Source organism: Lacerta agilis, chromosome 16 (genome assembly GCF_009819535.1).
Source record: "Lacerta agilis isolate rLacAgi1 chromosome 16, rLacAgi1.pri, whole genome shotgun sequence".
Taxonomy (NCBI): domain Eukaryota; kingdom Metazoa; phylum Chordata; class Lepidosauria; order Squamata; family Lacertidae; genus Lacerta; species Lacerta agilis.
Genome location: NC_046327.1, coordinates 40,168,358 through 40,193,867, shown reverse-complemented (window position 1 = coordinate 40,193,867; position 25,510 = coordinate 40,168,358). Strand labels below are relative to the sequence as shown.

Here is a 25,510-nt window from a genome sequence, read left to right as displayed (position 1 = left end):
ACATTAAAAACCAACACCACTGAGAAGCACCAAACCATGGCCAAATAGTAGAGGCAGAATTTGCTTTCCTTGCAGATGACCTTTTATTTAAACCCACAAAGGAATTCCTACTTCATGTCAAACAAATTGGCAAACAAGATGCTTCAATTGTCATTAACATTTCTGGTGGTCACTGGTTATCTGTTTCAACTCATTTTATTTCGGCTTTAAGCCCATATACATAACAACCAAAAACAGAAACAGAACAGCACAGTCTGGTTTACAATTATTACCAATAAATTAGATTTTAAAAAGTGCTCAGCTGAATAGAATATGATAAAAGTTAAATTAAAATTTCAAACTGTATATAACAATCCATTGTGTTTCTTAAATGTCAGGAATGGGGTCAGAAATTTTGCCAAATGTAGGGTTACAATCGAGTCTGTATCTTGCAACAGAAGAGCAAGGTAAGTCTCTTCCAAATACCCCGGTAATTTTTGAATTAATGGGAGTCATAGAATCATAGAGTTGGAAGAGACCACAAGGGCCATCCAGTCCAACCCCCTGCCAAGCAGGAAACACCATCAAAGCATTCCTGACAGATGGCTGTCAAGCCTCTGCTTAAAGACCTCCAAAGAAGGAGACTCCACACACACTCCTTGGCAGCAAATTCACTGTCCAACAGCTCTTACTGTCAGGAAGTTCTTCCTAATGTTGAGGTGGAATCTTCTTTCTTGTAGTTTGAATCCATTGCCCCGTGTCCGCTTCTCTGGAGCAGCAGAAAACAACCTTTCACCCTCCTCTATATGACATCCTTTTATATATTTGAACATGGCTATCATATCACACCTTAACCTTCTCTTCTCCAGGCTAAACATACCCAGCTCCCTAAGCCGTTCCTCATAAGGCATTGTTTCCAGGCCTTTGAGCATTTTGGTTGCCCTCCTCTGGACACGTTCCAGCTTGTCAGTATCCTTCTTCAACTGTGGTGCCCAGAACTGGACACAGTATTCCAGGTGAGGTCTGACCAGAGCGGAATACAGTGGTACTATTACTTCCCTTGATCTAGATGCTATACTCCTATTGAGGCAGTATTAAAGTCTTTCGGGCAACAGAATACAAGGGGCAGACAAACACTATGTAATGCAAGGATTCAATTGAACGGTTATCACAGGCACGTAAGACTGAAACTTGGCCCCTAGAAAATCTGTGGAAAAGAACGTTTGAGGTGAACACATTAAACCGTGCTTTAATAAAAGCAAAACAGTGACTAGCAATAGAAAGAGTTGATAGATAGGCTGGTACTTGAAGGGGGGATACAATGCTCAGAGACTGGTTATCTGTTTGTTTAACCATAGTTTTGTTTTGTTTTTACAACAAGGCATACATAAACAATTTAATTAACATGGCTTCCTCCAAAATAACTTCATGAATTATGAAACAATGGTGTAGGGAGCAGGAGTTTGGATCTGTTAAGTACTGGGGGATATTCTGGGACACCACAGACCTGTGCGAAAGGGATGCAGTCCGCTTTAACCAAGAAGAAATTAGATTGTTGAAAATTAACATTAAAAAGGTGGCAGAGCAGCTTTTAAACTGATTACAGGAGGAGCCAAGAGGAGCCGAAGAAAGTCCAGTTCAGAACAATCACTCTCTAGGAGAAACTGTATGAAAATTTAAATGTGGGAGGCATGGAACTAGACACTGTGAGTGCAGCCTGTGCAGGGGCAGAGATGCCAAAGAACTGCAGGCCAAACACAAGAAGAGAAACATTGTATGTGTTTATATGCTAACGCTAGGAGCCTCTGTGCCAAGATGGGTGAACTGGAGTGCTTGGTCTTTGAGTTTAGCCTTGATATAGTTGATATAATGGAAACCTGTTGGAATGGAGAAAACCAGTGGGATAATGTTATGAAGGAGAAGGAGACATATACTGGAGGTGGTTTCGCTCTGTACATCAACGAGGGCAATGTGACCCAGCAAGCGAAAATTCACCAAAGGGAATTCTACTCCACAGAAACATTGTGGATGATGATACTGGGCCCTAAGAGTAACTTGGTGCTAGGAAAATGCTACCATCCCCCTGTTCAAACTGCTCAAGGAGTTCTTGAGATGATGAATAAAATGAAGGAAACAATCAAAAGAGGAAATGGTGTAATAATGGGTAACTTCAACTACCATCATATAGACTGGTGACATATGTGTTTCAGTCATGACAAAGAGGAAAAATTTCTGGCTACTCCAAATGACTATGCCCTAGAACACAGCTGGTCATGGAACCAAACAGAAGGATGGCAACCCTGGATTTATCTTAAGTGGTGCCCAAGATGCAAGTGTTGCTAAAGCAGCTGGAAGCAGTGGTCATAGTGCTATTAAATTGAATATATATATAAATGGCCAACTGCCAAGGAAATAAAACCTGGTAACATGTGACTTCAGAAAGGAAACAAAAAAAAATAAAAATGAGGGGCCTGGTAAAAAGTAAGTTGAAAGGCAATGTCAAGGCCGTCAAATCGCTCCAAAACAATTGGGCATTATTTAAAAACACAGCTGAAGGTTATACTTCAGATCAGGAAATGTACCATCAGAGCAAAGTCAAAAAAGCTATTAGAGGCAGGAAGGATTCCTTCAAAAAATGGAATTCTTGTCTAAATGAGATCTTTGTGGACTTCCAATAGGCATCTGGCTAGGAACGCAGGATGTTGGATCATTAGCCTGATCCAGTAAGCTGTTCTTATGGTTCTTAATGTTATTTTAAGTGGAGATGCCATGAACTGAACTTGGTACTCCAGGCACGTACAACACGTCGATTGCGATCGAACAGTGGATCGTGGGATTGTTTCTTGTCAACTGCGGGGCCTTTACGTGCAGCCTCAGATGCAGCGGCAGTAGCCGCTGCCAGTCTCCATGGTGATGCAAGCCTGAGCAGCACCGCAAGCCTGAGCGGTGCCAAAGCCTCCTTCCTCTAAAGCCGGCTTGCCTTCCTTCCCGTGCTGCACTCTCGGGGGTTAGAGCGCTGGGGTGAGGGGGACACGGCGCCATGAGGGCTGGGGTGTGTATGTGTGTGCCGACTTGCTATCCTTCCCGCTGTGCTTTGAGTGCTGGCGGGGGGGGGGGATGCTGCCAGCCCTGGGGTATGTGTGTGCCGGGGGTGTGTGCATGCGGGGTGTGGGTGGGTGTGTTCCCACCAGGTACTAACTTAGGGGCAAGGGGCATAACATGATTGGGCTCTTGCTGGTCGAGGCTCTGACTTCCCCCTGGCTGGGGATCTGGGGAGCGCCTCCTTCCCTGCAAGAGAGGGGAAGGCAGTCTGGATTCCTGCCGCTCACAGTTGATGTGTTTAGGGAGGGAGGGAGGGAGAGAGAGCTCCTCAGAGAGAAAACCTTTGCCTCCCTTTTCTCCCCCTCCCTTAAACTCCCCCCATGTCCAGTTATCCACCTCCCTCCACACATGCACCCCAGGTACGTATGACGCACAAGACAGACCAGTTTGGCCCTGAAGGGGTCTAAAATAAACACAGCAAGTCCACACGTGCTAAAGGGGGGCGGGGAGAGTATGTTTAAGTTGAAGAATGACAATGGGAGCGTGTGGTAGATCACTACCAGTTTTTTATACTGGTTAGTGGATCAGAGCCTACTAGTGGATCAGTCTACTCAACATGCTCCAATACAAAGCAGGACAACAGCCAGCAAGTTCCTCCAGCCTTCCACTCCAATTTCTATTACCATATTGTTTGTTCCGCCAGAATCCAAATCTTAAGGACCCAGAAAATGCCAAACAACTCCCTTTGCTTAAATAGTCCTTCGCTCTTCAGCTAGGAACAGGAAACTGCTTTATACCCAGACAGTCCGTTGGTCATTTAGCTCAGTGCCCTCAACACTGACTGGCAGCAGCTCTCTGGGGTAGCTCCTACCTGGACAGAACAGAGTACTTTACCAGGGACTTTTTGCACACAAAGCTTGGGTTCTATTGCGGAGCTGCAGCCCTTCAATATGAGGATCCAGCCCATCCGAAACTTTATCGTACACCCGCTCTCTCGCTACTTTACTGTTCGCTACAAAGAGGCCGGCCATGATGGAGCTCTTAAAAGGAAAATTTCCGAGTTGCCCCCAATTAGAGGTTCAGCCGCTTGAAGCATTTCAGCTCAGACGTCACCCAGCAGACCCGGCTTTTCGGAGCCACCACCATGGCAGAGAAGGCGCTGTGTCCAGAGGGAAAGAAGCCCAGCCTGCCTCAGAAAGAGACAAATAAGGGGACCCCCGCCCCACCCGAGGAGAGCCGCCCCCCGCCAGGCCTGGCCTCTCCAGAACCCGAAGCACAGAGGAACCACCGCGGCCTCAGGAAACGCCCCGCTCGCCCGGTGGCCGGCGGAGCCCCGACTCGCCTGGGAGCGGATGCGGTTCTTGAGGTTCCTCCTCACCCGCACGCCCCGGGAGCGGGACGCAGAGGCGCTTCGGGGGCGCAGAAGAGGCGGCCCGCCTCCAGCCCCGGTCACTCACCAGCGGCGAAGGGAACCGGGCCCGCCGGGCCTTGGATGAGCTTTGCAACGCCCGCCCCCCGCGCCGGCTCCTCCTCACCAGCAGCCGAGAGCACAAGGCCCACACGCGGACCCGCCCACCATGACGTCAGCGACGCCTCAAAGATGACCCGGAAGAGGAAGAGGAGATGCTTCCAGGGCGCTGGGCGCACCCCCCCCCCACGTGATAGCCCAACCTCCTGCAACGCAGGAATCTTAGACCGTTCCACTCTCGAGCAGCTCTTACTGTCAGAAAACTCTTCCTGTTCAGTCGGAATCTCCTTTCTTGTAACTTGAATCCCTTGGTTCAAGTCCTGCCCTCCGGAGCAGGAGAAAACAAGCTTGCTCCTTCTTCCAGGTGAAAGCCTTTGAGATACAGTAGTTGAAGATGGCTATCATATCTCCTCTCAGTCTCCTTTTCCAGGCAAAACACACTCAGCTCCTTCAAGCGTTCCCCATAAGGCTTAGTTTCTAGATCCTTGATCATCTTGGTTGCTCTCCTCTGCACATGTTCCAGCTTGTCAACATTCTTCTTAAATTATGGTGCCCAGAATTGGACACAGTATTCCAGGTGTGGTATGACCAAGGCAGAATAGAGTGGTACTATTACTTCCCTTGATCTGAACACTAGACTTCTGTTGATGCAGCCCAGAATAGCATTACCTTTTTTGATGCTGCATCACACAGTGGTCTCATGTTAAGCTAAGTGCCCCACAAAGACCCCTAGATCCTTTTCACATGTAGTGCTAGTATGTCAGGTGACCCCCCCCCCTCCTATATTTGTGCATCTGGTTCTTCCTGCCTAAGTGCAGAACCTGACATTTGTCCCTATTGACATTCATTTTGTTAGCTTGCGCCCAATTCTCCAATCTGTTAAGGTTATTTTGAATTCTGATTCTGTCTTCTGCGGCATTAGCTACCCCTCCCAGTTTGGTGTCATCTGCGAATTTGATGAGCATCCCCCCCAATTCCATCATCCAAGTCATTCATAGAGATGTTGAACAGCAACGGGCCCAGGACAGAACCCTGCAGCACCCCACTGGTCACTTTTTCCAGGATGATGAGGAACCGTTAATGAGTACTCTGGGTTCGGTCAGTCAAGCAACTACAAATCTGATAATAAACGGGTGGTGGTGGATTTCTTCCAGGAAAAAAGACACGCAAGTTTTGAGTTCTGGGATTTGGGCTGAGCCTCCTTGAAGTGGAAAAGGCCCAATTGAGATCTGTTGCACAGCTGAGCACCTTAACTCACTAGCAGCAACATTTTTTGCTTACTCAAACAGGAAAAGTCACAGCAAGCAATTGGGGAAACCAGTCAGAGGCTGGAACCTCTTCTGTTGTTATATACAGCTGATGTAGCATGGGTGTTAGGGGAGGGGTAGTACCTCTGGTGGGGGACACATTGTGCTCATTCAGGGGTAGTTTGTGTTGTGAGACTTCCCGGGGGGGGGGGGCAAGTTGTTAGACTGACCCCCAGGCAGGAACAAAGCCTCTGTGCCTTCCTGGCTACTCGAGTCCAGGGGCGCATTAGTAATATGTGATTGTTCCCAGCTTGAAAACAACACACACAAGCCTTTAAGGCTAAAACTACTTTATTGCAGTTAAAATGCAGAATATGCCTCTGCGTAGCCAGCTCATATTCAGAGCTGTCTATACTTGCGTCCAGCATCTCTGAGGCAGAACAGAAAGTAAAATACATCAGTAACATTACAATGACATCACATGTGGTGGGAAGCTGGTATGGCCAGTGTGTTTCCCACAGGGTGAATACATAACTCATGGTCAGGTGACCTCGCTGCTGAGGCGTTCGCAGCTCGGCTTGTACTAATATCACAACAGTTGCCCATTTTTGGTCCCCTATCCGGCACTCAGCTCTCACTTGCGGCTCTAGAAGCTGTCAGTATGCAACAGCAGCCACACCCCGTGAATGGCTAATTGCCACCTAAACCAGGGAAGGGTAGCCTATGGGTCTCAAACCCTCAGTGATTTAGGGACTTGCAAGCAAAGACAGACTCTGGCTGATTGAGCGGACAAGACCAAGAGTGGATCCAATGGCCAAGAAAGTGGTTTCTGCATGGGCTGTAAAGGGAAGTGGGCAGGTGAGGGTTCCTCCACCTGGAAATGTAGCCCATCTAGAAGAACAACTCTGATCTTAAAACATCACTGCCTTACAGGATATCTCCAGGAGGCTAAGAAGTAAACTCTACAAAAATCTGGAGTGGAGTCCCCCAAGGATGGTTTGGATGGCACCTTTAACGCTTACTTCCAGCAACTCCTGCAGCCAAGCTGGTGCCAAACATTTTGCTCTGCTTTCGTTTGGACCACATCAGTGAGGCAGAGAGGGGGGCTGTATCATCTGGGCAGCTCAGGACCTCCACACACACACTGCCCAGGCTTGCAACCTCAGGTGGTCACTTCAGTGCTGCTAATGCAGTGGTTTGAGTTAATCCCCTGAGACATACTCCACCAACTCTTGAGACAGGCAGATGCCAACAATTCCATGAACCATGAACGTAGATTAATTCCTTTTACCAATTAGGTCCAATATTTTAAGCTATTTTCCTAAGTAGTAAGATATCCACTTAGAGTCTTATAGAATTGGTATACAACTTTTTAGTGCTCCTTTAATACCTATCTACAGTGGCGCTGTGGTCTAAACCACAGAGCCTAGGGCTTGCTGATCAGAAGGTCAGCGGTTCGAATCCCCGCAATGGGGGTGAACTCCGGTTGCTTGGTCCCTGCTCCTGCCAACCTAGCAGTTCGAAAGCACGTCAAAGTGCAAGTAGATAAATAGGTACCGCTCCAGCGGGTAGGTAAACGAAGTTTCCATACGCTACTCTGGTTCGCCAGAAGCGACTTTGTCATGCTGGCCACATAACCCGGAAGCTGTCTGCTGGCTCCCTCGGCCAGTAAAGCGGGATGAGCGCCGCAACCCCAGAGTCATCCATGACTCGTCACATCACTTATTAAAGAGACATGTTGCTTCCATTCCTGCCTCTCCTCCCAAAGCTCTGGTGTCTGGGCAGCCCAGGAGCTCCGTAATAAACATTGATTGATTGATGCAAGCCCAGGACCTCAATACACACTGCCCAGGCTTGCGCCCCAGGGAGGTCACTTCGGTGCTGCTAATGTAGTTTGACTTCACCGCTGGAGGCATACTCCATTGTCTGTCAACAGACGGGTGCCAGCAATATGCATAAACGAATGCTATCTACAGGTTTTACCACCAAAACCCGGTATGACCTGCCATGTTATTTCTAAGAAGAAATAGGGAACAGAGTTGGCAAAAACCTTTGAATGTCATCAGGCATGGAGAGTGGTGGAAAACAACAAAAAGGTACCACCAACACATGGCCATGGCATCTAAACACAAAGACACAGTGAAGGTACCTCCTACCACAGGTAGCAAAGATAACCAGTGTGATGCCCTTTTTATGTTGGACTACAACTCCATCATCCTTGACCATGCTGGCTGGCTTTTCTCTACTTTCAGGTTAATACAAGTTAAGTTTGTGCCCTTGTGCTTTTTAGGGCTCTCTCACCCATCTACTTCTTGTGGTGGGATGGGAAGACAGAAAAAGCAGGGAAATGAAGACACATGGACAGGCTTCACAAAATGAGGACTATACAGTGGTACCTCACTAGACGAAAAACTCGCTAGATGAAAGGCATTCGCTAACGAAAGGGTGACTCGCAAGATGAATTTCCCTATGGCCGCGACTTGCAAAACGAAAACATTTTGCGGTGTTTCTTTTCGTAAAACCGCGCTTCCTCAGACTGTGCTTTGCAAGACGAAATTTCCGCTATAAGACAGCACTCGCGGAACGAATTAATTTCGTCTTGTGAGGCACCACTGTAGGTGGATTAATTTGGCACTCTGGCAGTGATCAGGTAAACAAGGTTGGTAGACAACTTATTCCTGCCACCTCTTGCACAGGTAACAAAAGAAGGGGAGGTTGCAGAACTAGAAGATATCTGGGTTACCAGCAAGGACAGAGAAAGACAGGGAAGCAGCAGATAAAACAGTAATTCACACTTTCAAGACATCCTGCCCAATTAACACACACTCACAGAACATTTGAATGTACCTTTTATTAGACTCTCTTATGCCTCCAAGCAGCAGCACAATAAATGTTTGTTTGTGCATGGCTGCCTTCCTTGCCCTGATTCAATAGCCAGCCCCCTCCTTTCAATGTCTGTTAGCCAACAGCAGCTACATGGAAAGGGGGTGGCCACTTAATGCTTAGAAACGTCTTTGCTGCAATACACATCTAATCAAAATCCTGCTTAGAGAAGTTGGGCCTAGCCTAAGCCGGTAGTAGCAAAAACACTTTTCCTTTCCTTTTACTTTTTTGGGGGGGCAGGTTCCCACTTAAAACCGTATGAATATTTCTTTAAAAAGACTATATACAGACAAGGCTAAAGGCCACTGGCACAGGGGTGAGGTCAAAGGCTGCTAGATTCTACAAGATAAAGAAGGAGGGGCTCAGAGCCAAAACACCAGACCATTTTAATTAATTTTTTTAAAAAAATGAGAGTTTATGAAAATAAAATAAAAAAGATTCTGGTTCAATTGGCACTGAATCATGAACGTCTGGTCATGAAGGAAAACACCTGCAGAGGAAAAAGATGACAGACTTTAGAGAAGGGAAGACACAACAAGGACCCTACCATCTTCCCCTTAACTGAGCCAGAGATTCCAGTTGCTGCCCCTTTGCAGGAAAGTGCAGGCCAATTCGCATGCAAGCAATTCAAGTTGTTGATCAGACCCAAGGAGAAAAGCCTCCCTGATCATTCCTGTGGTCACAGTAGCCAAGAAAAGCTTTTAATCCTGGGCTCATGGCCAATGCCAAAGGTTGACAGGGGTTAGTCAGCTCATGTAATTGAGTCTTCCTCAGCCAAATTACCTCCAGTCCCTGCCCTGCATGAGCACTCAACATCCTGGACTGACACTGATGCCACTAACTCACCAGCTCAGCGGTTGGTGGCTGTGCGCAGATCTGTGGTCAGGGGATCGTGCTGGATCGTCTGGTGCAGCATGAGAGCGAGCAGCCCAGCGCGGTTGGTCATAGCCATGCGGACGTTCCGCTCCTGCTCAAACAGCTCGTCCAGCTTGTACCACTGACACAAAGGAGCAAGAGGAAAGCAATCACACCTAGCCCATCATGCAAAGGATTCCCAATAGCTGCAACCCTGCCTGAAATTGACAAGCCTATTTCACAGGCAGCATGACAGGGCCACTGTCCTCCTGTGCTGTCCACCTGCCCAAGGCCTAACACGAGTTCCCAATCCATACCACACGCACTCGCTCCAGGTCCACCTCCGCCCGTCGCAGTTTCTCCCAGCAGTAGTGGCGGTTGCATTTGCGCTTGGGCACGCGGCAGAATTCCCCCGTGAGCTCAAACACGTCTTTTACCATGGGACAACCACACACCTCATCTGCTGACACCTAGGGAAAAGTCACAGTCGAGATTGAGCAGGATGAAGCCAGAGCTGTGGTGTGTGTCTTACTAAAAATATTCTGCACAAAGATAATCCAAATGAAGCACAAGAGAAGTGCAGTTCTACAACCTGTAAATATTGCATGCATTTTCTCATTTTGCGTAACTTATTTGGGCTTTACTAGTCATAAGATCAAAGAATCACAAAACTGTAGCATTAGAAGGGATCCCAAGGGTCATCTAGTCCAACCCCCTGCAATGCAAGAATTGCAGCTACTGGTAAGTTGTACATGACAGGTGACCATCCAACCTTCCAAGGGAGTTGGTTCTGCTGTCATGCAGGACACTGAAGTCCTTTGCTCTCTGATAATATTGTTCAGTTATGCCTCTGGCTTGCCATACTTCCACAGGCATCACCCATAAGCTTGCAAGTGTATCAGTGCTAGAAACTAAGGGCTAGAAACTTGCTTTCCTTATAATGACAGCCAATTCCATGCTCAGTGCTGCATACCATGCTTTCTCTATACCCTTACTGAATCACCACAGCACAAAGCCCTGGGTAAAGCTCACAACACTGTATTTCACCTAATAGTCATTCCCCTCCTAAATCTGAATGATGGCCTATCCTAGCCTGTTCCTAAACTACAGTGGGCTAGGACCTCACCGGAATAGCACTCTGTTCCTACCTTGGGGTCACGGGAATGCTCTGGGCACAAGACCTGCAAGCGTTTGCAGTAGGTCTTGCTTTGTGGGTTGTAGACATCACAGAAAAGGCGAGTTGCCCTGGAAAAAAGAATACACACAGGTAAGATTACAAAGTCATGGCCTTATCCTCAGTGAACTTGATAAGAAATGGGTTATTTTTTAAAAAATGTAAATGAAACTTTAAAAAAATTAATGGAGTGTCAATTCAGGTTAAATGCTAGGAAAGCAAGGTTGCATATCAACACTGTGGAACACACCTTGCTGCCTCACCTGGAGTCAGGCCTCTGCTCCATCTAGCTGAGTCCTGTCCACCCTTATGGGCAGAAGCTCTTCAGGGTTCCAGACAGGGGTCTTTCAGAGTCCTACCTGGAGTTGCCAGAGATTTAAGCAGAGATCTTCTACATGCATAGCATGTACGTCCCGGATTTGAAAGCGAAATTAATTCTGCCTTATCTGAGATCAGAGTTTCTTGATCAGAAAGAGCAGCAGTTGGGGGAAGAGAGAAACCTGACAAATAGGGTTCCTGCTTCCCCACAAAAACATTCTGAGGTGGGAAAATAGCCCTCTCCACAGATTTCACTCCCATTCTCTTTCCCAGATAATTCCACCCAGTGCTCCACAAAGTAGCCCAGAACCAATATGTGGGAATGCACACAGCGACCCCTTCATAACTTGTAAAAGTCAGCAGTGGAAGGCCATTAAAGTGAAGGTGTCGCTGAGTTTTAAGACAGTATTAGGACCCAATTTATAAGAACCCAAGAAGAGCCGTGCTGATTCAGGTCAAGGACCCATCTAGTCCAGCATCCTAGTCTCACAGTGGCCAATCGGATTCCTGTGGGAAACCAAGGGGGCGTGAGCTACACCATTTCAGTCTACAGTTAAGAGATTCACAGGCCCACAAAGGGGGTCAATTCCCCAAACAAAAAAACTAATGTCCGGTAAAAGGACACATTCCTTCTTGACATTTAGTTTTCTACATGAAGGGGTTTTATTCCCCCCCCAAGCCCCACCTAACGTCTAATGTTAGATCCCACACCCCTTTAATACCTCAGTGAGAACTGGGCCTCCTAGCCTGCTACCTGTTAAGGACGCTTTAGGCTGAAGCATGGAGTCTATCTTGACCAGCCAATCCTTTTAATCCACTCTCTCCCATGTGCTTGCTCATGCAGGAGTAAAGTGAGAGCTGTCAGTTTCTCTCCAAGTTACTGAGCAGACAAAAACCACCATTCATTTATTCATTCATAAACAGCTCAGACAGACATCAAATTCAAGATTACGTACTCCAAGCACGCTTTCCTTTGCACTAATACCAACTAGCAACATGGGGTACACTTTTAAAAACCATTTGCGCCCATCCACCTTTCATAAAAAGAAAGTGAGCATGGAGGTGGAGCACCCAGGACTGCTGACATAAGGCACTAGGATTCCCTTGTTCCAGAAGCGAGATGCAAAAGTCTCACATTGCTCTGGGAGTGGAAAGGAAGCTATGGATTCCAACTCTTGCAATGGCCTACGGCTACAAACATTAAATATGTATTGGCAAATACTGGATTCCCACCCAATGGACAGTACTGGGTTTGGAAAGGGCCACTGCATTTCTTCACAGCTTCTTGTTCCCATCAGGGTAACTATGTAACAGAGGAGCAGAACTGCAAGACAGATGGCACCAGTGGCATGCAACCTCATGAGTTGGGTTTGGTGAACAGTCCATAGCGAAAAGGAGCTTGAGAGTTGGGCATGCAGCTTACCCTTCAATACGTGTTGGATACATAGACCCAAAGGATGTCTGGCTCTCATACTGCAGGGGATTTGGGGGGGGGGGAGAGACAGAAGAGAAAAACACAGCCATGAAGTCACAGCAGAACAATCATTAAAAGCACAATCAAGTGAAGAAAAGATCCTCCACCTAAGTTAAACTAGCTCTTAAGCTACCGGCCAGTGAGCTAGAAATCCAATGGACTTCCAAGCCCCACTTTGACAGGTGGGAAAGGCCACTGCAGAAATGATAGGCAACCCCAGGCTCTGAATATGGAAGCTGAGCTTGTTTCCAAGGCATCTAGCCATCAACAGACCTATCCCCACATATTTATGCAACACATTGGCTAAAACTATTTATGGTAACCAAAACATCATGTGGCCAGCAGTTCCCAAAACTGCAGATAATAGGTTAAATATGGCAGAGGTCAAGCTACAGTGAACAGCATATTGCATTTCAATACCACCCTTTATTCAGAAATACTTTCATGAACATTTGGGGTGTGTGTAGAAGTTAGTTCTTGAAAATGTAAGTTATTTATTCAGCTTCATGAACTCAATTGTTCTTTGTACAGAATTTGCATTGTTTTTTTCCATGCAGCTCTGTCTATAGCTGCTTGACAAATGTTACAGTAATCTCGCTTGACCCACTGATGGAGCAAATTAGAAAGCCACTCCACAATCCAGCAGAGGAGGCTCTTTGGCTAAGACTTTTCCACATCCTGGGGTTACCTACCACGTCTACCAAACCTTTCTTTTATCCAGTTTCAGGTATGCCACAAAGATCCCTGTTTCAGAGGCTGGATAGCAGTGTCTCAATTCAAACAAGGCCCCTGAAGCCCAACACCAAGGTTACCCGGTGCAGAGAAGACAGGCAGCTAACCTTGGCATAGCACCGCTCCATGTGCCGCAGTGCCACCTTGGGGTTGATGGGGTGGCCGCAGGAGACACAGAATATCTGCAAGTCTGTGTCATCACTGTCTCCTTCACTGGTCTGCGGCAGAGGAAAGAGGCAAGCAGGTGTTAGGATTTAGTGGTCAGATTTTTAAAGCAAACAGCATCCCACCCTACAACTCCACGAGGATGTTCTGAGCAAGCCTGCAGAACTTATAACCCACCAAGCCAAACCCCCCTCAGCCAGTCGCTTGAAAATCCCCCCCCCCCAGTTTTTGCAGTTCCAGGTAAGCTACAGTACTAAAACGTTTAGGAAGCACTTAATAAATAAAGGGATGGGTGCCCTGCTGTGTGCCCAAGAATATCCCAAGAACAGTTCCAACACCTTATGTCACTGCTCCTAGCAAAGAACAATACTGGAGGAAACCCAGCCAGATAGGTGGAGTATAAATATAATTTTTTTATTATTACTACTGCTGCTGCTTTGTTTTCACCCAAATATGTTGTAATGCCTAATGCAGATCCTAACGCTTGGTAACACCAGGGATTAAACAAGTAAGCTTTGGCATCAATTGAAATCAGCAGATGCTGCCAACCTGAGCATCATAAGGCAAAAGCAAGCTGAACTATAGTTTATTTATCATAAGAATTTATATCCTGCCCCTCGTAATAAAATTCCCAGGGAAGTTTGAGCTGTTGTCATTTTCTTTATCCCTTCAGAACATCAGAAATAAATTGCTCTGGACTGGAGCATCAACTTCACATGCAGCCATTCCAACACTCAATAAGTCACAGGTAGGCCATACCTATAATAAGGGTATGTTCTCTGTTTAATCGGGGAGCAGACCCATGCTGTCAATGTTCACAACTATCTGTGAAATATACACCCAAATGTATGAAATAAAACACACGTATACAGTTAGGTTGCAAAAGGGCTCTAGTCTAATGCACCCAAGCTCCAAAGTCCTCCCTGGAAGGTTAAGGAGGTGCTGTTTGCAACCCCCCAAGAGAGGAGGCCTGGCTGCCTGCTCCTTTCTCCTGCACTTCTTCTAGGTACCTCTTCGTCTTCTTTGATGGCTTGCTGCTTAGCCCGGACAATGACAGCTTCCAATTCATGGAATTTGCGCTCCATCTCCTGTAACTTGAGCCGGGCCTGCTGCTGCTCCCGCCGTATCCGCTCTAGTAGCTTCTTGCCATGCTCTTCCGCCACGCATGGACTTTGCTGCCACTGCTGGATGCGCTGCGGGAGGATCTCATATATGCGGCTGGGAAAGGGCAGAGACAAGAGGGTGTGTGCAACTGGAAACTGGGCAATAGGATGGTAACAGGGTGCGTCAGACAGCATCACACTGCACAACACAAACCTACAGGATGGGAGCATTTTCAGCTCATAAGAGAACCACCCAGAACTCCCACAACTCAAACTGATGCACTTGCTCCCAGAACAGGATTCACTTTGCCCATTACTGCATTATGGCATTCCTCCTCCAAAGTGCCCTTGCAGTTATGTCAGAATTACTTATTTGGGACAGCTGAAGAGCTGAGGCTAAGGTTAAGCATCCAAAGGGCCCCAAGTGAGCCCACATTTTAAAGGCCCCAAGTCTCTTTCCTGCCACACAAATCCCTGTATTACCCAACCCATGCTGGAAAACCAATGAATCTAGCGATTTTGAAGATGACGGAAGGCAGAGAAAATGCTGAACACTCACAGTGCTAAGATGATAAGAAACCTTTTCTTTTTTGCTGTATTTAAGATATGAACTCCACTTTTCTTATCTTCACTCACCTATTTCCCTGCCTCCTACAATACTTCCTAAGGTAAAGTAAGACACTCTTAATCCTTGTGGACCTTCCTCTTAATCTCCACTATGGGCCATGGCAAGCGGCCAAGAGACTCTGATGAGGCAATGCCTCCCCCGAGGCCTAAACAGTCAAATATTGCCTCGTTCTTTCCTACCTGTGGCAGAAATAATGAGGATGCTAGCTACATGGTGGAAACCTATAATCGTTTTAATCCATTAATTGACCTCACAGCCAACATCGAAGTGGAGGAGATGACCACAGAGGAGACGAATAATGTTAAAGATAATGTCAAAGAGGGGAGAGTCACCTTGAAGGGGGAGTCCGGGTTGGACCTGGGTGATGGCATGGGACTTGATCAGTTCCAATTAATAACCAGGACGCTAGGCTGTATCTTTAAGAGCATAAATGGGATCTCCTTGCAGGTGGACAAGCTCCATCAAAAGCTTGAAACCCGCCTGCCAGATTTGAAGCACACTCACACTCCGCCTCCGAGGGAATTAAAGAAACAGCGGAACACCTTCCCTAATAGGCTTGAAAGAGGCACTTGTAAGACACCTCTTAAAAACCCGGTTGGGCTCTCAATCTTTGATTCTACAACCAAACAAAATATGCCTAACTATATGCAGCAGTGACCCCAGGACCCCAAGGTGGAATAATCTGAGATCTGTTAAAGATCAAGTGAGCTCCTTCAGATTTGGTTCCCACTAATAGATCTCAGTGCAGTGGTGCCTTTAAACCACCTTTATAGGTCCCAAAAAGTACTGCTTTCCTTCCAGTCACCAAAAATCCCCTCTATTCTTGTTAGGCGGAAAGCGTATTTGGCTATATGGGGTATCTTCCCAACGAGAGTCTTCAATGACACCCCTCCTCAATAGTATTCCACCCAAAGGTGCCCACCCGCCAGATATGCCCGACATAGGCTTGAAAGACAAGCCGTCCACCCGGGAAGCTGACTCTCCCCTTCAATCCAAGATCCCTAGTTTACCTACCATATTTTCCGGCGTATAAGACGACTGGGTGTATAAGAAGACCCCCAACTTTTCCAGTTAAAATATAGAGTTTGATATATACTCGACCACGCATTCTCCACCCAGCATATAAGACGACCCCCGACTTTTGAGAAGATTTTCCTGGATTAAAAAGTAGTCTTATACGCCAATATACAGTACTCCAGCAACAAAGAAGTATGATCAAACTGGGCCCAGCCACCTGGTAATCTCAGAGGAGAGGGACTTCATCTCTTCTTACGGCGAGCTGCCATCAGTAGAACTCAAAAATTAAAGAATCCAAGAACTCTGGCCAGGCGGGAGATCAATTTTAAAGTCTGCATGATTCAGCATCTATAGAAATTGATCTCCCGCCTGGCCAGAGTTCTTGGATTCTTTAATTTTTGACTTCTGTGTATCACCAAGAACTCCAATTTGTACAGCCATCAGTAGAACCGCAGGAAATTATAGACAGCCTTGACACACTAAAGTGGCAACTCGTACTCATACTCCAAAAGAGAGTCCCCTCGAAAACTGGTCACAGCAACCTATCTAGTCAAACGAATGCGGACCTGAAGGGGCTAACACCCCAGAAACCCCTGCCAAATAATGGGATATCAACAACGGAAGACATGATAGTCTGCCCGGTAGAAGTTTCCCATACCCTGCTGCAATGCAGACCCTCTTCACCATTAATAAATCTGCAATCTACTATCCTGTCTCCTACCTCAAAGAGCAACATGCCAAACACTCCTCGTTCTGGTAATTTGTTGGTGTCCTACTCCTCTATGCCTGATCTGGAGTCTTCCTCCAGTGCTGACCAGTCAGGAGACGGCGTACCTTCATCCTTTGCCAGTCAACTTCTATTCACAGAACCTCACTTATCAGCAATCTCTCCAAGCCGACACATACAGGTGATACTCCAAAAATTAGAATATCGTGGAAAAGTTCGTTTATTTCACGAATTCAACTTAAAAGCTGAAACATATGAGATACTCATGACATGCAAAGCGAGAGATGTCAAGCCTTTATTTGTGACTCGAGGACCCATCTCCCGCATTCAGAAATAAAACACCATGACATATAAATTTTGGTTAATGGAAGAAAAAAGGCCACAACTTTATTGGTTACAGCATGTGAGTGGTATTGGCATAGGCATTGGGTTGAACAAACTACAGTAGACTCCCCCCACAGAGTGTGGAGTCTTTCAAGGGTTAACCGCCCAGGAGGTGGAGCCTGTTGATGCGAAATACAACTGAAGCTCCACCCCTGAAGTCACCGGGGTCGTGCCATGGCCCTAGCCACCAACAGGGCGTCGGACAGGATCCACGACCGCCGGATACCTTTACGGAATACCCAGCATTTGGAGGGTTAGGCGATGGCCCGAACCTTACCCCTCCGATACCACACTTAACCCAATGCCTAACAGCCAATCTAACAGAGTTGTGACAATTTGCTACGAGGTAGGGGAAAAACCAAAGAGGCTGTGCCAATTTGCCACTTGGACAAAAACTCCTACCAGGCCCCTTGCCCAAACAAGGCGACCAACCAAAGTCCATAGCAATGTCCTACCCTAAAATCCACCTAAGGGAGGATGGGCAGGTGATCCGACGAGCGAGCGGCGCGAAATGGTGGAAAGAGCCGCCGCGGCTACCTAAGGAGCAGCAAAACCCCGCCCCTGCTCCAGCCCTATTGGCTGCCAGCTAGGGGCGCGGTGTGGCGGCGGGAAAAGGTAAGGCTGGGGGCAACGCCCCCCGCCTATGCCGGAGCCGGCTCCCGCTCACAACCCCTCCCCTGTACTTTTGGCAGTGTGGGCGGGTGCCAAGTCCTGCTGGAAAATGAAGTCAGCATCCCCATAAAGCTCATCTGCGGAAGGAAGCATGAAATGCTCCAAAATCTCCTGGTAGACGGCTGCGTTGACCCTGGACTTAATAAAGCACAGTGGACCAACACCAGCAGATGACATGGCTCCCCAAATAACACAGACTGTGGAAACTTCACACTGGACTTCAAGCATCTGGCATTGTGTGCCTCCCCATTCTTCCTCCAGACTCTGGGTCCTTGGTTTCCAAATGAGATGCAAAAGAAAAGAGGACTTGAGACCACTGAGCTTCTTTTTTTCTGTAGCCCAGGTAAGACATCTGAAGCCCATCTCCAGGATCCGTCTGTGTGTGGTGGCTCTGGATGCACTAACTCCAGCCTCAGTCCACGCCTTGTGAAAGTCCCCAACACGTTTGAATGGTCCTTTCCTGACAATCCTCTCCAGGCTGCGGTCATCCCTGCTGCTTGTGCACCTTTTTCTTCCACATTTTCCCCTTCCACATAACGTTCCATTAATGTGCTTTGATATAGCACTTTGGGAACATCCAACTTCTTCCGCAATTACCTTTTGAGGCTTTCCCTCCTTATGGAGGGTTTCAAGGATGGTTTTCTGCACAGCTGTCAGGTCAGCATCCTTCCCCATGATTGTGATTCCTACTGACCCAGACTGGGAGACCATTTAAAGGCTCAGGAACCCTTTGCAGATGTTATGGATTGAGTAGCTACTGCACCTTTTCACTATATTCTAATTTTCTGAGATTGTGAATTTGGGGTTTTCATCAGCTGTACACCACAATCATCACAATTATTACAAATAAAGGCTTGACATCTCTCGCTGTGCATGTCATGAGTCTATCTCATATGTTAGTTTTACCTTTTAAGTTGAATTCCTGAAATAAATGAACTTTTCCACGATATTCTAATTTTTTGAGTATCACCTGTATATGTGGAGGAAGCCTCAGTGCAGAGACATTCAAGATTTCAGTGAAGATTCAGCTGGCCGCATCAATCAAATCATCACCCCATCGATACCCCTGACAGCATCACGCCTGACGACGCCTCAGACACCTGGCAACGTTGACTCCTGTTAGCAACCAGAGAAATTGACTAGCATACACTCCTCCCTCAAATTGCTTCAACGTCCTATCTTGGAATGTGGCGGGCTGGATTTCCAAACGGGATGACGGGGACGTGAAAGTGTTTTTAGAGAAATTCCAGATTATGGGTATACAAGAGACCTGGTGTTTAGAATCCTCATCCCCCCACCTCCCGTTCCTACTGGGCTACAACGCCTTTGAGATCCCAGCAATGAAAACCCATTTGCAGGGGCGCCCCAGTGATGGCCTGGTAACATTTGTTTCGCAGGAGCTTCACCTCAATATTTCTCCTCTCTCCTGGCTAGAGAGTAAGGTAAGGTAAAGGGATCCCTGACCTGACCTTTAGGTCCAGTCATGTCCGACTCTGGGGTTGCAGCACTCATCTCGCGTTACTGGCCGAGGGAGCCGGTGTACAGCTTCTGGGTCATGTGGCCAGCATGACAAAGCCGCTTCTGGAGTAAATGCATTCAAATTCTGCATATTACTAATACATCGGTTGGGGACCTCATATGTGTTAACCTATATAATCCCTCTACCCATTCCTCTTCCCCATCAAATCATATTTGGGAAGATTTAAGATTTATCCTTGATAAGACTGTGGCTGAATTTCCAAAGTCAGAGATCCTTATAATGGGGGACTTTAATGCCAGAATTGGAGCAGATATAAGCGCATTTACCGATAAGTCGCAAATATGCAGACGAGGAGTGGTTCTCTACGTGGAAATCACATGATAAGATCATAAATAGGGCTGGTATCTTGCTCCTGGAGTTGGCTATAAATTATGGGTTGTATAGTGTACATGGCACACCCAAAGACTGGTCGAAGGGATTCTATACTTTCCAAAACTAGAGGGGCGAGTGTTATAGACTACATCTGGTCCTCTCCGGCACTTATTGATAAGGTATACTGTTTCAACGTGTTCAACAGAACTGAAAGTGACCATCTACCAATTGCCATTTCCTTGCGACAGCCATACTCGAGGCCTCCCTGTTCACCCCACCCCCAGGATGCACAGCTATTAGCCGCTGGACGCAAGAAGTGGGATACCTATCTGGAACGAGATATAAAAGTCCTCCTGAATTCCTGAGATGAGGACCATTTCTCCAGTTTCCAGCAAATCTTATCCTTCTTGTTACCTATACTTACGAAATCACCCTCTGTGATTCCAACCTTGAAGACTCATACTTGGTTTGATCAAGAATGTAAACAGTGTAGAAGTAGGCTTAGATTTCTCCAGTCTGATTTGAAATCAGATACCACCCAGAGCAAAATCAGGGAGCTAGCCCAATTCCACTCATTTTACAAGAAGCTGCTCCGACATAAGAAACTGCTCTTTGCGAAAGAATGTTGGACGGAACTGTCCGTTGCTATTAAAGCCCGAGACGATAAGAAATTCTGGAATTTAATTAATGCAAGTCTATGTCCCCCCTTATTCATTGCCAATAACATCTCTGCAGCTAGCTGGCATTGGCATTTTGCTCAGCTGTATTTCGCCCCAGGTCCCAATGTAAACGAAGTCCCCACCCTCCCTGCCCATCTGGGAGCCAGTCTCTCCAGAGAGATGTATCCAACTAATTAGCATGCTAACTGGAGGAGCATATGATACTACCTGAGGTATTCTTATCGAATTGGATGTGGTGGGCTCCTATTCTGGCATCCCTCTTTATCACTATCAATTCTACTCTCAAGATTCCCTCCAATTGGAAACAGAGTATAGTAATCCCAATACACAAAAAGGGGGACCCACAAGATCCGTCCAACTACCGACTTATTAGTTCGCTGGACATAACCTACAAGATTTACTCCAGATTCTTGTTAGAGAAATTAACCAAGTGGGCTTGGTTTCACCCGGAACAAGCTGGCTTCCGTAAAGGCCACAGCACATCTGGTAAATGTCTTGTTCTATGTACTCTGATTGATAAATATCTAAATGTTTAACTGCAAAATACATGCAGCCTTTGTTGACTTGTCCTCTGCTTTCGATTCCATTCCCAGAAATAGGCTATGGCAGAAGCTTAGTAATACCAATATTGATAAAAGATTACAACTCCTTCTAAGAGAAATCCATAGACATCTCTGCCAGAGTAAAATTTGGTCCCAATGGAACCCTCTCTGACTCATTTCCCTTGAATAAAGGGGTCAAACAAGGCTGCCTTTTGGCTCCTTTCTTATTTAACTTTTATATAAATGACATAGTAACAACCAAGAAGGGCCTTAATCAACCTGCCCCCTCCTTACAACAGCTTAAGATATGGTGATTCTATCATTAACTAAGCAGGGCCTTAATAACATGCTTAGTGGGCTCATGGCATATTATGATACCAACTCTCTCAAAATCATCTCTAAAACCAAAACCTGTCCTTTGGCATGCCAAATCGGAAGACATTCTGGAATATAGAGGGCCATTCCATCAAACATTGCTTGGCATTCAAATACTTGGGTATTACATTTCAGCATGGGCTTAGCTGGTCAGCCCACTTAAATATGACCATACTGGCCGTCTGTAGAACCATCAGAGCCCTGGAGAAATTCTTCTATGCAAAAGGTGGTCAGTTGGTTCCGCCAATCGGAAAGGCATACATTAGCAAAGTATTCCCGATGCTACTTTACAGGGTTGAAATTTGGGGGTGGAACCTAAAAATATTACAACAACTGGAGATCCTGCAAAACTCCTTTGCACAAAAGATACTAGGTCTTCCCAAGGGCTCTGTAGCTGCCCAGTTAAGAACGGAACTGGGCCTCTCCTCCATTGTAGCGAGAGCCCACATTAGGATTATTAGTTTTTATAATAAATTAACAGATGCTCCAAATTCCCTATTACACAAGCAGGCTTTTTTAACTTGTTCTCGCAGCAACACATGGTCCAAGGGCATGGAGACCATTCTTACACGTTACTCCCTGCTGGAATTTGCTACGCTGTCATCCTGGGATCAAGGCAAAATCCAGGACTGGATCCTTGCCAAAGACGAAGCTATGGACCTGGCATGGTCCCAGACAGCCCGCCTTTCTATGTGGTTCCCTAAAGTGAAGGTTGTAAGATCACTTGCTAACTATTTGAGCGATCTGACGGAGACTGAATTAAGAAGAGCTTTCTCTATGGCCCGATTCCATACCATACCTACGGCCTTCCTTCAGGGCACATACTCTGTAAGATCCCGATTGTTCAGCGTCTTTGCCCATGCAAAATGAAAGAGACAGAGGATTTCCTACATTTCTTTTTCTATTGTCCCATATACGAGCCAATAAGACCTAAGCTCCTTCTTCTGATTCCGTCCACCATCATATCCAAGGATGACTGTTTGAAATTTCTACTTGTGGACGCAAATCCTCAAATTTCACGCGAGGTGGCCGTTTTCATCTTGCAGGCATTGAAACTCAGGGTTCCTCTGACAGGGCACCGTGTCCCAGCCCTGGACCTGCTTCACTCCCCCTATTCTGTTTTTAGCTTAATCTGTAGAGGCTACCCCAGGTTCTTATATGCTACACATCCATTAGTAATTTTAGATACCGTATATACGTTAGTATAAACCGACGCAAATATAAGCCGAGGCACCTAATTTGACCACAAAAAACTGGGGAAACTTACTGACTTAAGCATAAGCCGAGGTTGGGAAATGCAGCAGCTACTGGTAAATTTCAAAAATAAAAATAAATACCAATAAAAGGCTTGGAAAGAAAGGGTCTCTTATAGGGAGGCTCAGGGGGCAAGGGGGCATATTGTGGGTACATTTCAGGGGGCAAGGGGAATATTTTGGGAAGGTTTCGGGGGGAGGGGGCAGATTCTAGGATGGATTAAGGGGGAAAGGGGGCAGATTCTGGGAAGGTTTCAGGGGTGGGTGGGGCATATTTAGGAAGGGTATCAGGGGCAAGGGGGCATATTTTGGGAAAGTTTCAGAGTGGGCAGTTTCTAGGGTGGGCAGAGATGGGATGGGGGCAGGGGTTAAGAGGGAAGGCTTGGAAAGAAAGGGTCTCTTTACAGGGAGGGCTCGGGGAGGGGGCATATTCAGGGAGGAATTAAGGGGGAAGATTCTGGAATGGATTAAGGGGGAAGGGGGCAGATTCTGGGAAGGTTTCAAGGGTGGGCGAGACATATTTAGGGAGGGCACCAGGGGCAAGGGGGCATATTCTGGGAAGGTTTCAGGGTGGGCAATTTCTAGGGTGGGCAGAGCTGGGATGGGGGCAGGTGTTAAGAGGGAAGGCTTGGAAAGAAAGGGTCTCTTTACAAGGAGGGCTCAGGGGGAGGGGCATATTCAGGGAGGAATTAAGGGGGAAGGGGGCAGATTCTGGGAAGGTTTCAGGGGTGGATAGTTTCAGGGTGGGCAGCTTCTATGGCGGACTGAGCTGGGATGGGATGGGGGCAAAAGCAACAGGCTCTCTGGGGCTGAGCCGGCTCTCTGGGGCTGAGCAGGCTCCTCCTCCTCCTCCTCCTCCCGCTGCCACCATCGCTACCTCTGTTCCCCTTCGGGGAGAAGGGATGGGAGGAGGAGGAGGAGGCAGCGATCCTCGCACAGAGCAATGCCTGCTCTGTGCAAGGCATCGGGGAGGAAAAAGCATCGAGGAGCACTTTCTTGCCGCTTTTCCCTCCCCAATGCCTTGCACATAGCAGGCACAGGACGGGGGATGAGAGAGTCGCAGCGCAGCGGTTCTCCGATCCCCCGGTGCTGTGCCTGCTCTGCGCAAGGCATGGGGAGAGAAAAGCGGGCAGGAGCGCTTTCTCCCCGCTTTTCCCTCCCCATCGCCTTGCACAGAGCAGGCACAGGACGAGGGATCAGAGAGCAGGCACAGATGGGGGATCGGCAGGGCAGGGGAGACAAGCAGCAAAAAGGATCCCTTTCTTGCTGCTTGTCCCTCTGCAGCCGCCCGCCTCACCTGAGTATATGCCGAGGGCAGCTTTTTCAGCCCAAAAAATGGGCTCAAAAAGTCGGCTTATACTCACGTATATACGGTACTTGGTTTTAGCATCTAAATCTTAGCATTATTTATTTCAGTATAACTCAAATTTTATTACACCAGAGCTGGTATGCAATATTGATTGAATTATGTTTTCTGCTGTGTGTGTTTGGTATTGTTTGTATGGTTTTACCCTGCTGGGCTATGGCTGAATGCTAATGCAATAAAAAATTGATTCATTGGATTGATTGATTGATTGACTGACTGAATAGGCAAAGCTGCTAAGAAAAGAAATAAAGCAGGGAACAGTTGCCTCCCCCAAAGGAAGGCTCCACCACATACTTTGCTGCCAGCTTCATGCCACATTCATCCGAGCAGTACTTGGAGTTGGTCCGAGCAGCCTGGATGCAGCCAGGGCCAAGGCATTGGTGGAGTGACGATGGGTCTTTGGTGTCCACCCGCTCAGCATGCTTTGACCGGTCACGATGCTTTTGCTTCTGCTTGTGACGTTTGTATTTCTCTTCCTTCTGCAGGGCAAGAACCAGAGATGACACGGCTAGATTTGGCCCACGCTTGCAAGAGCAAAAGGGACACTGGTGTTTACTCATGACTTTCAAATAAAGCCAATCCCATTTACTGCCGCCTATTTCCTACTTCTGTGATTAGGATAGTTTGGCCATAAAGCCAATTGTACATTCATCCAACACTGGCACTTCAGGCAGCAATGACCTGCCAGCTGCCTCCACTCCTTCCACTAACCCTAATACCCCCACTGGTAATTATAGCAGGTGACGAGGAAGGCAGATACGTTTATTCCTTTTGCTATTTCCCCTAAAGCAGGGGCAGGGTATCTCCAGCCTGCAAGCCTAATAAGGCCTACCAGGCCCTTTTGGCCAAACCAAACCCACCCACTATACTTGATGTTGTTATGGTGTCAGGTGCTGGGGAAGTAAAATTGCAGCTGGGCCAAAAACGGGGTTGCAGACAATGCTAATCAGCTTATCAGCAATGCCTGCAAAGCCCTTTGAAACCCTGATTATCAGCTAATTGCCGAGGCTTTAATGTGCAGCATAAGACTCTCTGCCAGCAGCAGCAATCAATAAATGGTCAGCACTTGAAGAGAGCTCTACACAGTGGAAGCCCCACAGGTGGCTGGGACTGGCTGCACCATTGAGGAAGCAGGCAGAAGGGGCTTGGATTGGAAGGGCTTCCTTCAGAGGGTTTGAATCTGCGTCTCTCTGCTCACAGTCTAGAACACTTAGCAACTACACCACAGTGGTTTTATCATCATCTAATGACGCGGGTGACGCTGTGGGTTAAACCACAGAGCCTAGGACTTACTGATCAGAAGGTCAGCAGTTTGAATCCCCGTGACAGGGTGAGCTCCCGTTGCTTGGTCCCAGCTCCTGCCCACCTAGCAGTTCGAAAGCACGTCAAAGTGCAAGTAGATAAATAGGTACCGCTCTGGCGGGAAGGTAAACAGTGTTTCCGTGCGCTGCTTTGGTTCACCAGAAGTGGCTCTGTCATGCTGGCCACATGACCCAGAAGCTGTACATCGGCTCCTTCGGCCAGTAACGCGAGATGAGCGCCGCAACCCCAGAGTCGGACACGACTGGACCTAA

General features: G+C 47.2%; 2 protein-coding genes across 9 annotated transcripts in view; both read right to left on the bottom strand.

Annotated features, from left to right (window-relative positions):
• The window catches only part of MBD1 (methyl-CpG binding domain protein 1), an 86,841-nt gene extending 82,247 nt beyond the window's left edge, over positions 1-4,594 (bottom strand). The window contains exon 1 of one of the 3 annotated variants that reach the window (XM_033172851.1): positions 4,479-4,594. The gene's annotated coding sequence lies outside the window, so the exon portion shown is untranslated. The remainder of the gene's footprint in view (positions 1-4,478) is intronic. The other 2 variants (XM_033172853.1, XM_033172852.1) reach the window with 2 other exon arrangements.
• Positions 4,595-8,572: 3,978 nt separating this feature from the next.
• CXXC1 (CXXC finger protein 1) overlaps positions 8,573-25,510 on the bottom strand; it is a 36,813-nt gene continuing 19,875 nt past the window's right edge. For all 6 annotated transcript variants that reach the window (XM_033172868.1, XM_033172871.1, XM_033172870.1 and 3 more), the window contains 8 exons: positions 24,231-24,415; positions 14,348-14,555; positions 13,280-13,390; positions 12,390-12,439; positions 10,623-10,719; positions 9,792-9,944; positions 9,466-9,616; positions 8,573-9,109 (listed from right to left, as the gene is read on the bottom strand). In XM_033172868.1, coding sequence (XP_033028759.1) covers positions 9,470-9,616; positions 9,792-9,944; positions 10,623-10,719; positions 12,390-12,439; positions 13,280-13,390; positions 14,348-14,555; positions 24,231-24,415 — 951 coding nt within the window. In that variant the 3' untranslated portion in view covers positions 8,573-9,109; positions 9,466-9,469. The remainder of the gene's footprint in view (positions 9,110-9,465; positions 9,617-9,791; positions 9,945-10,622; positions 10,720-12,389; positions 12,440-13,279; positions 13,391-14,347; positions 14,556-24,230; positions 24,416-25,510) is intronic.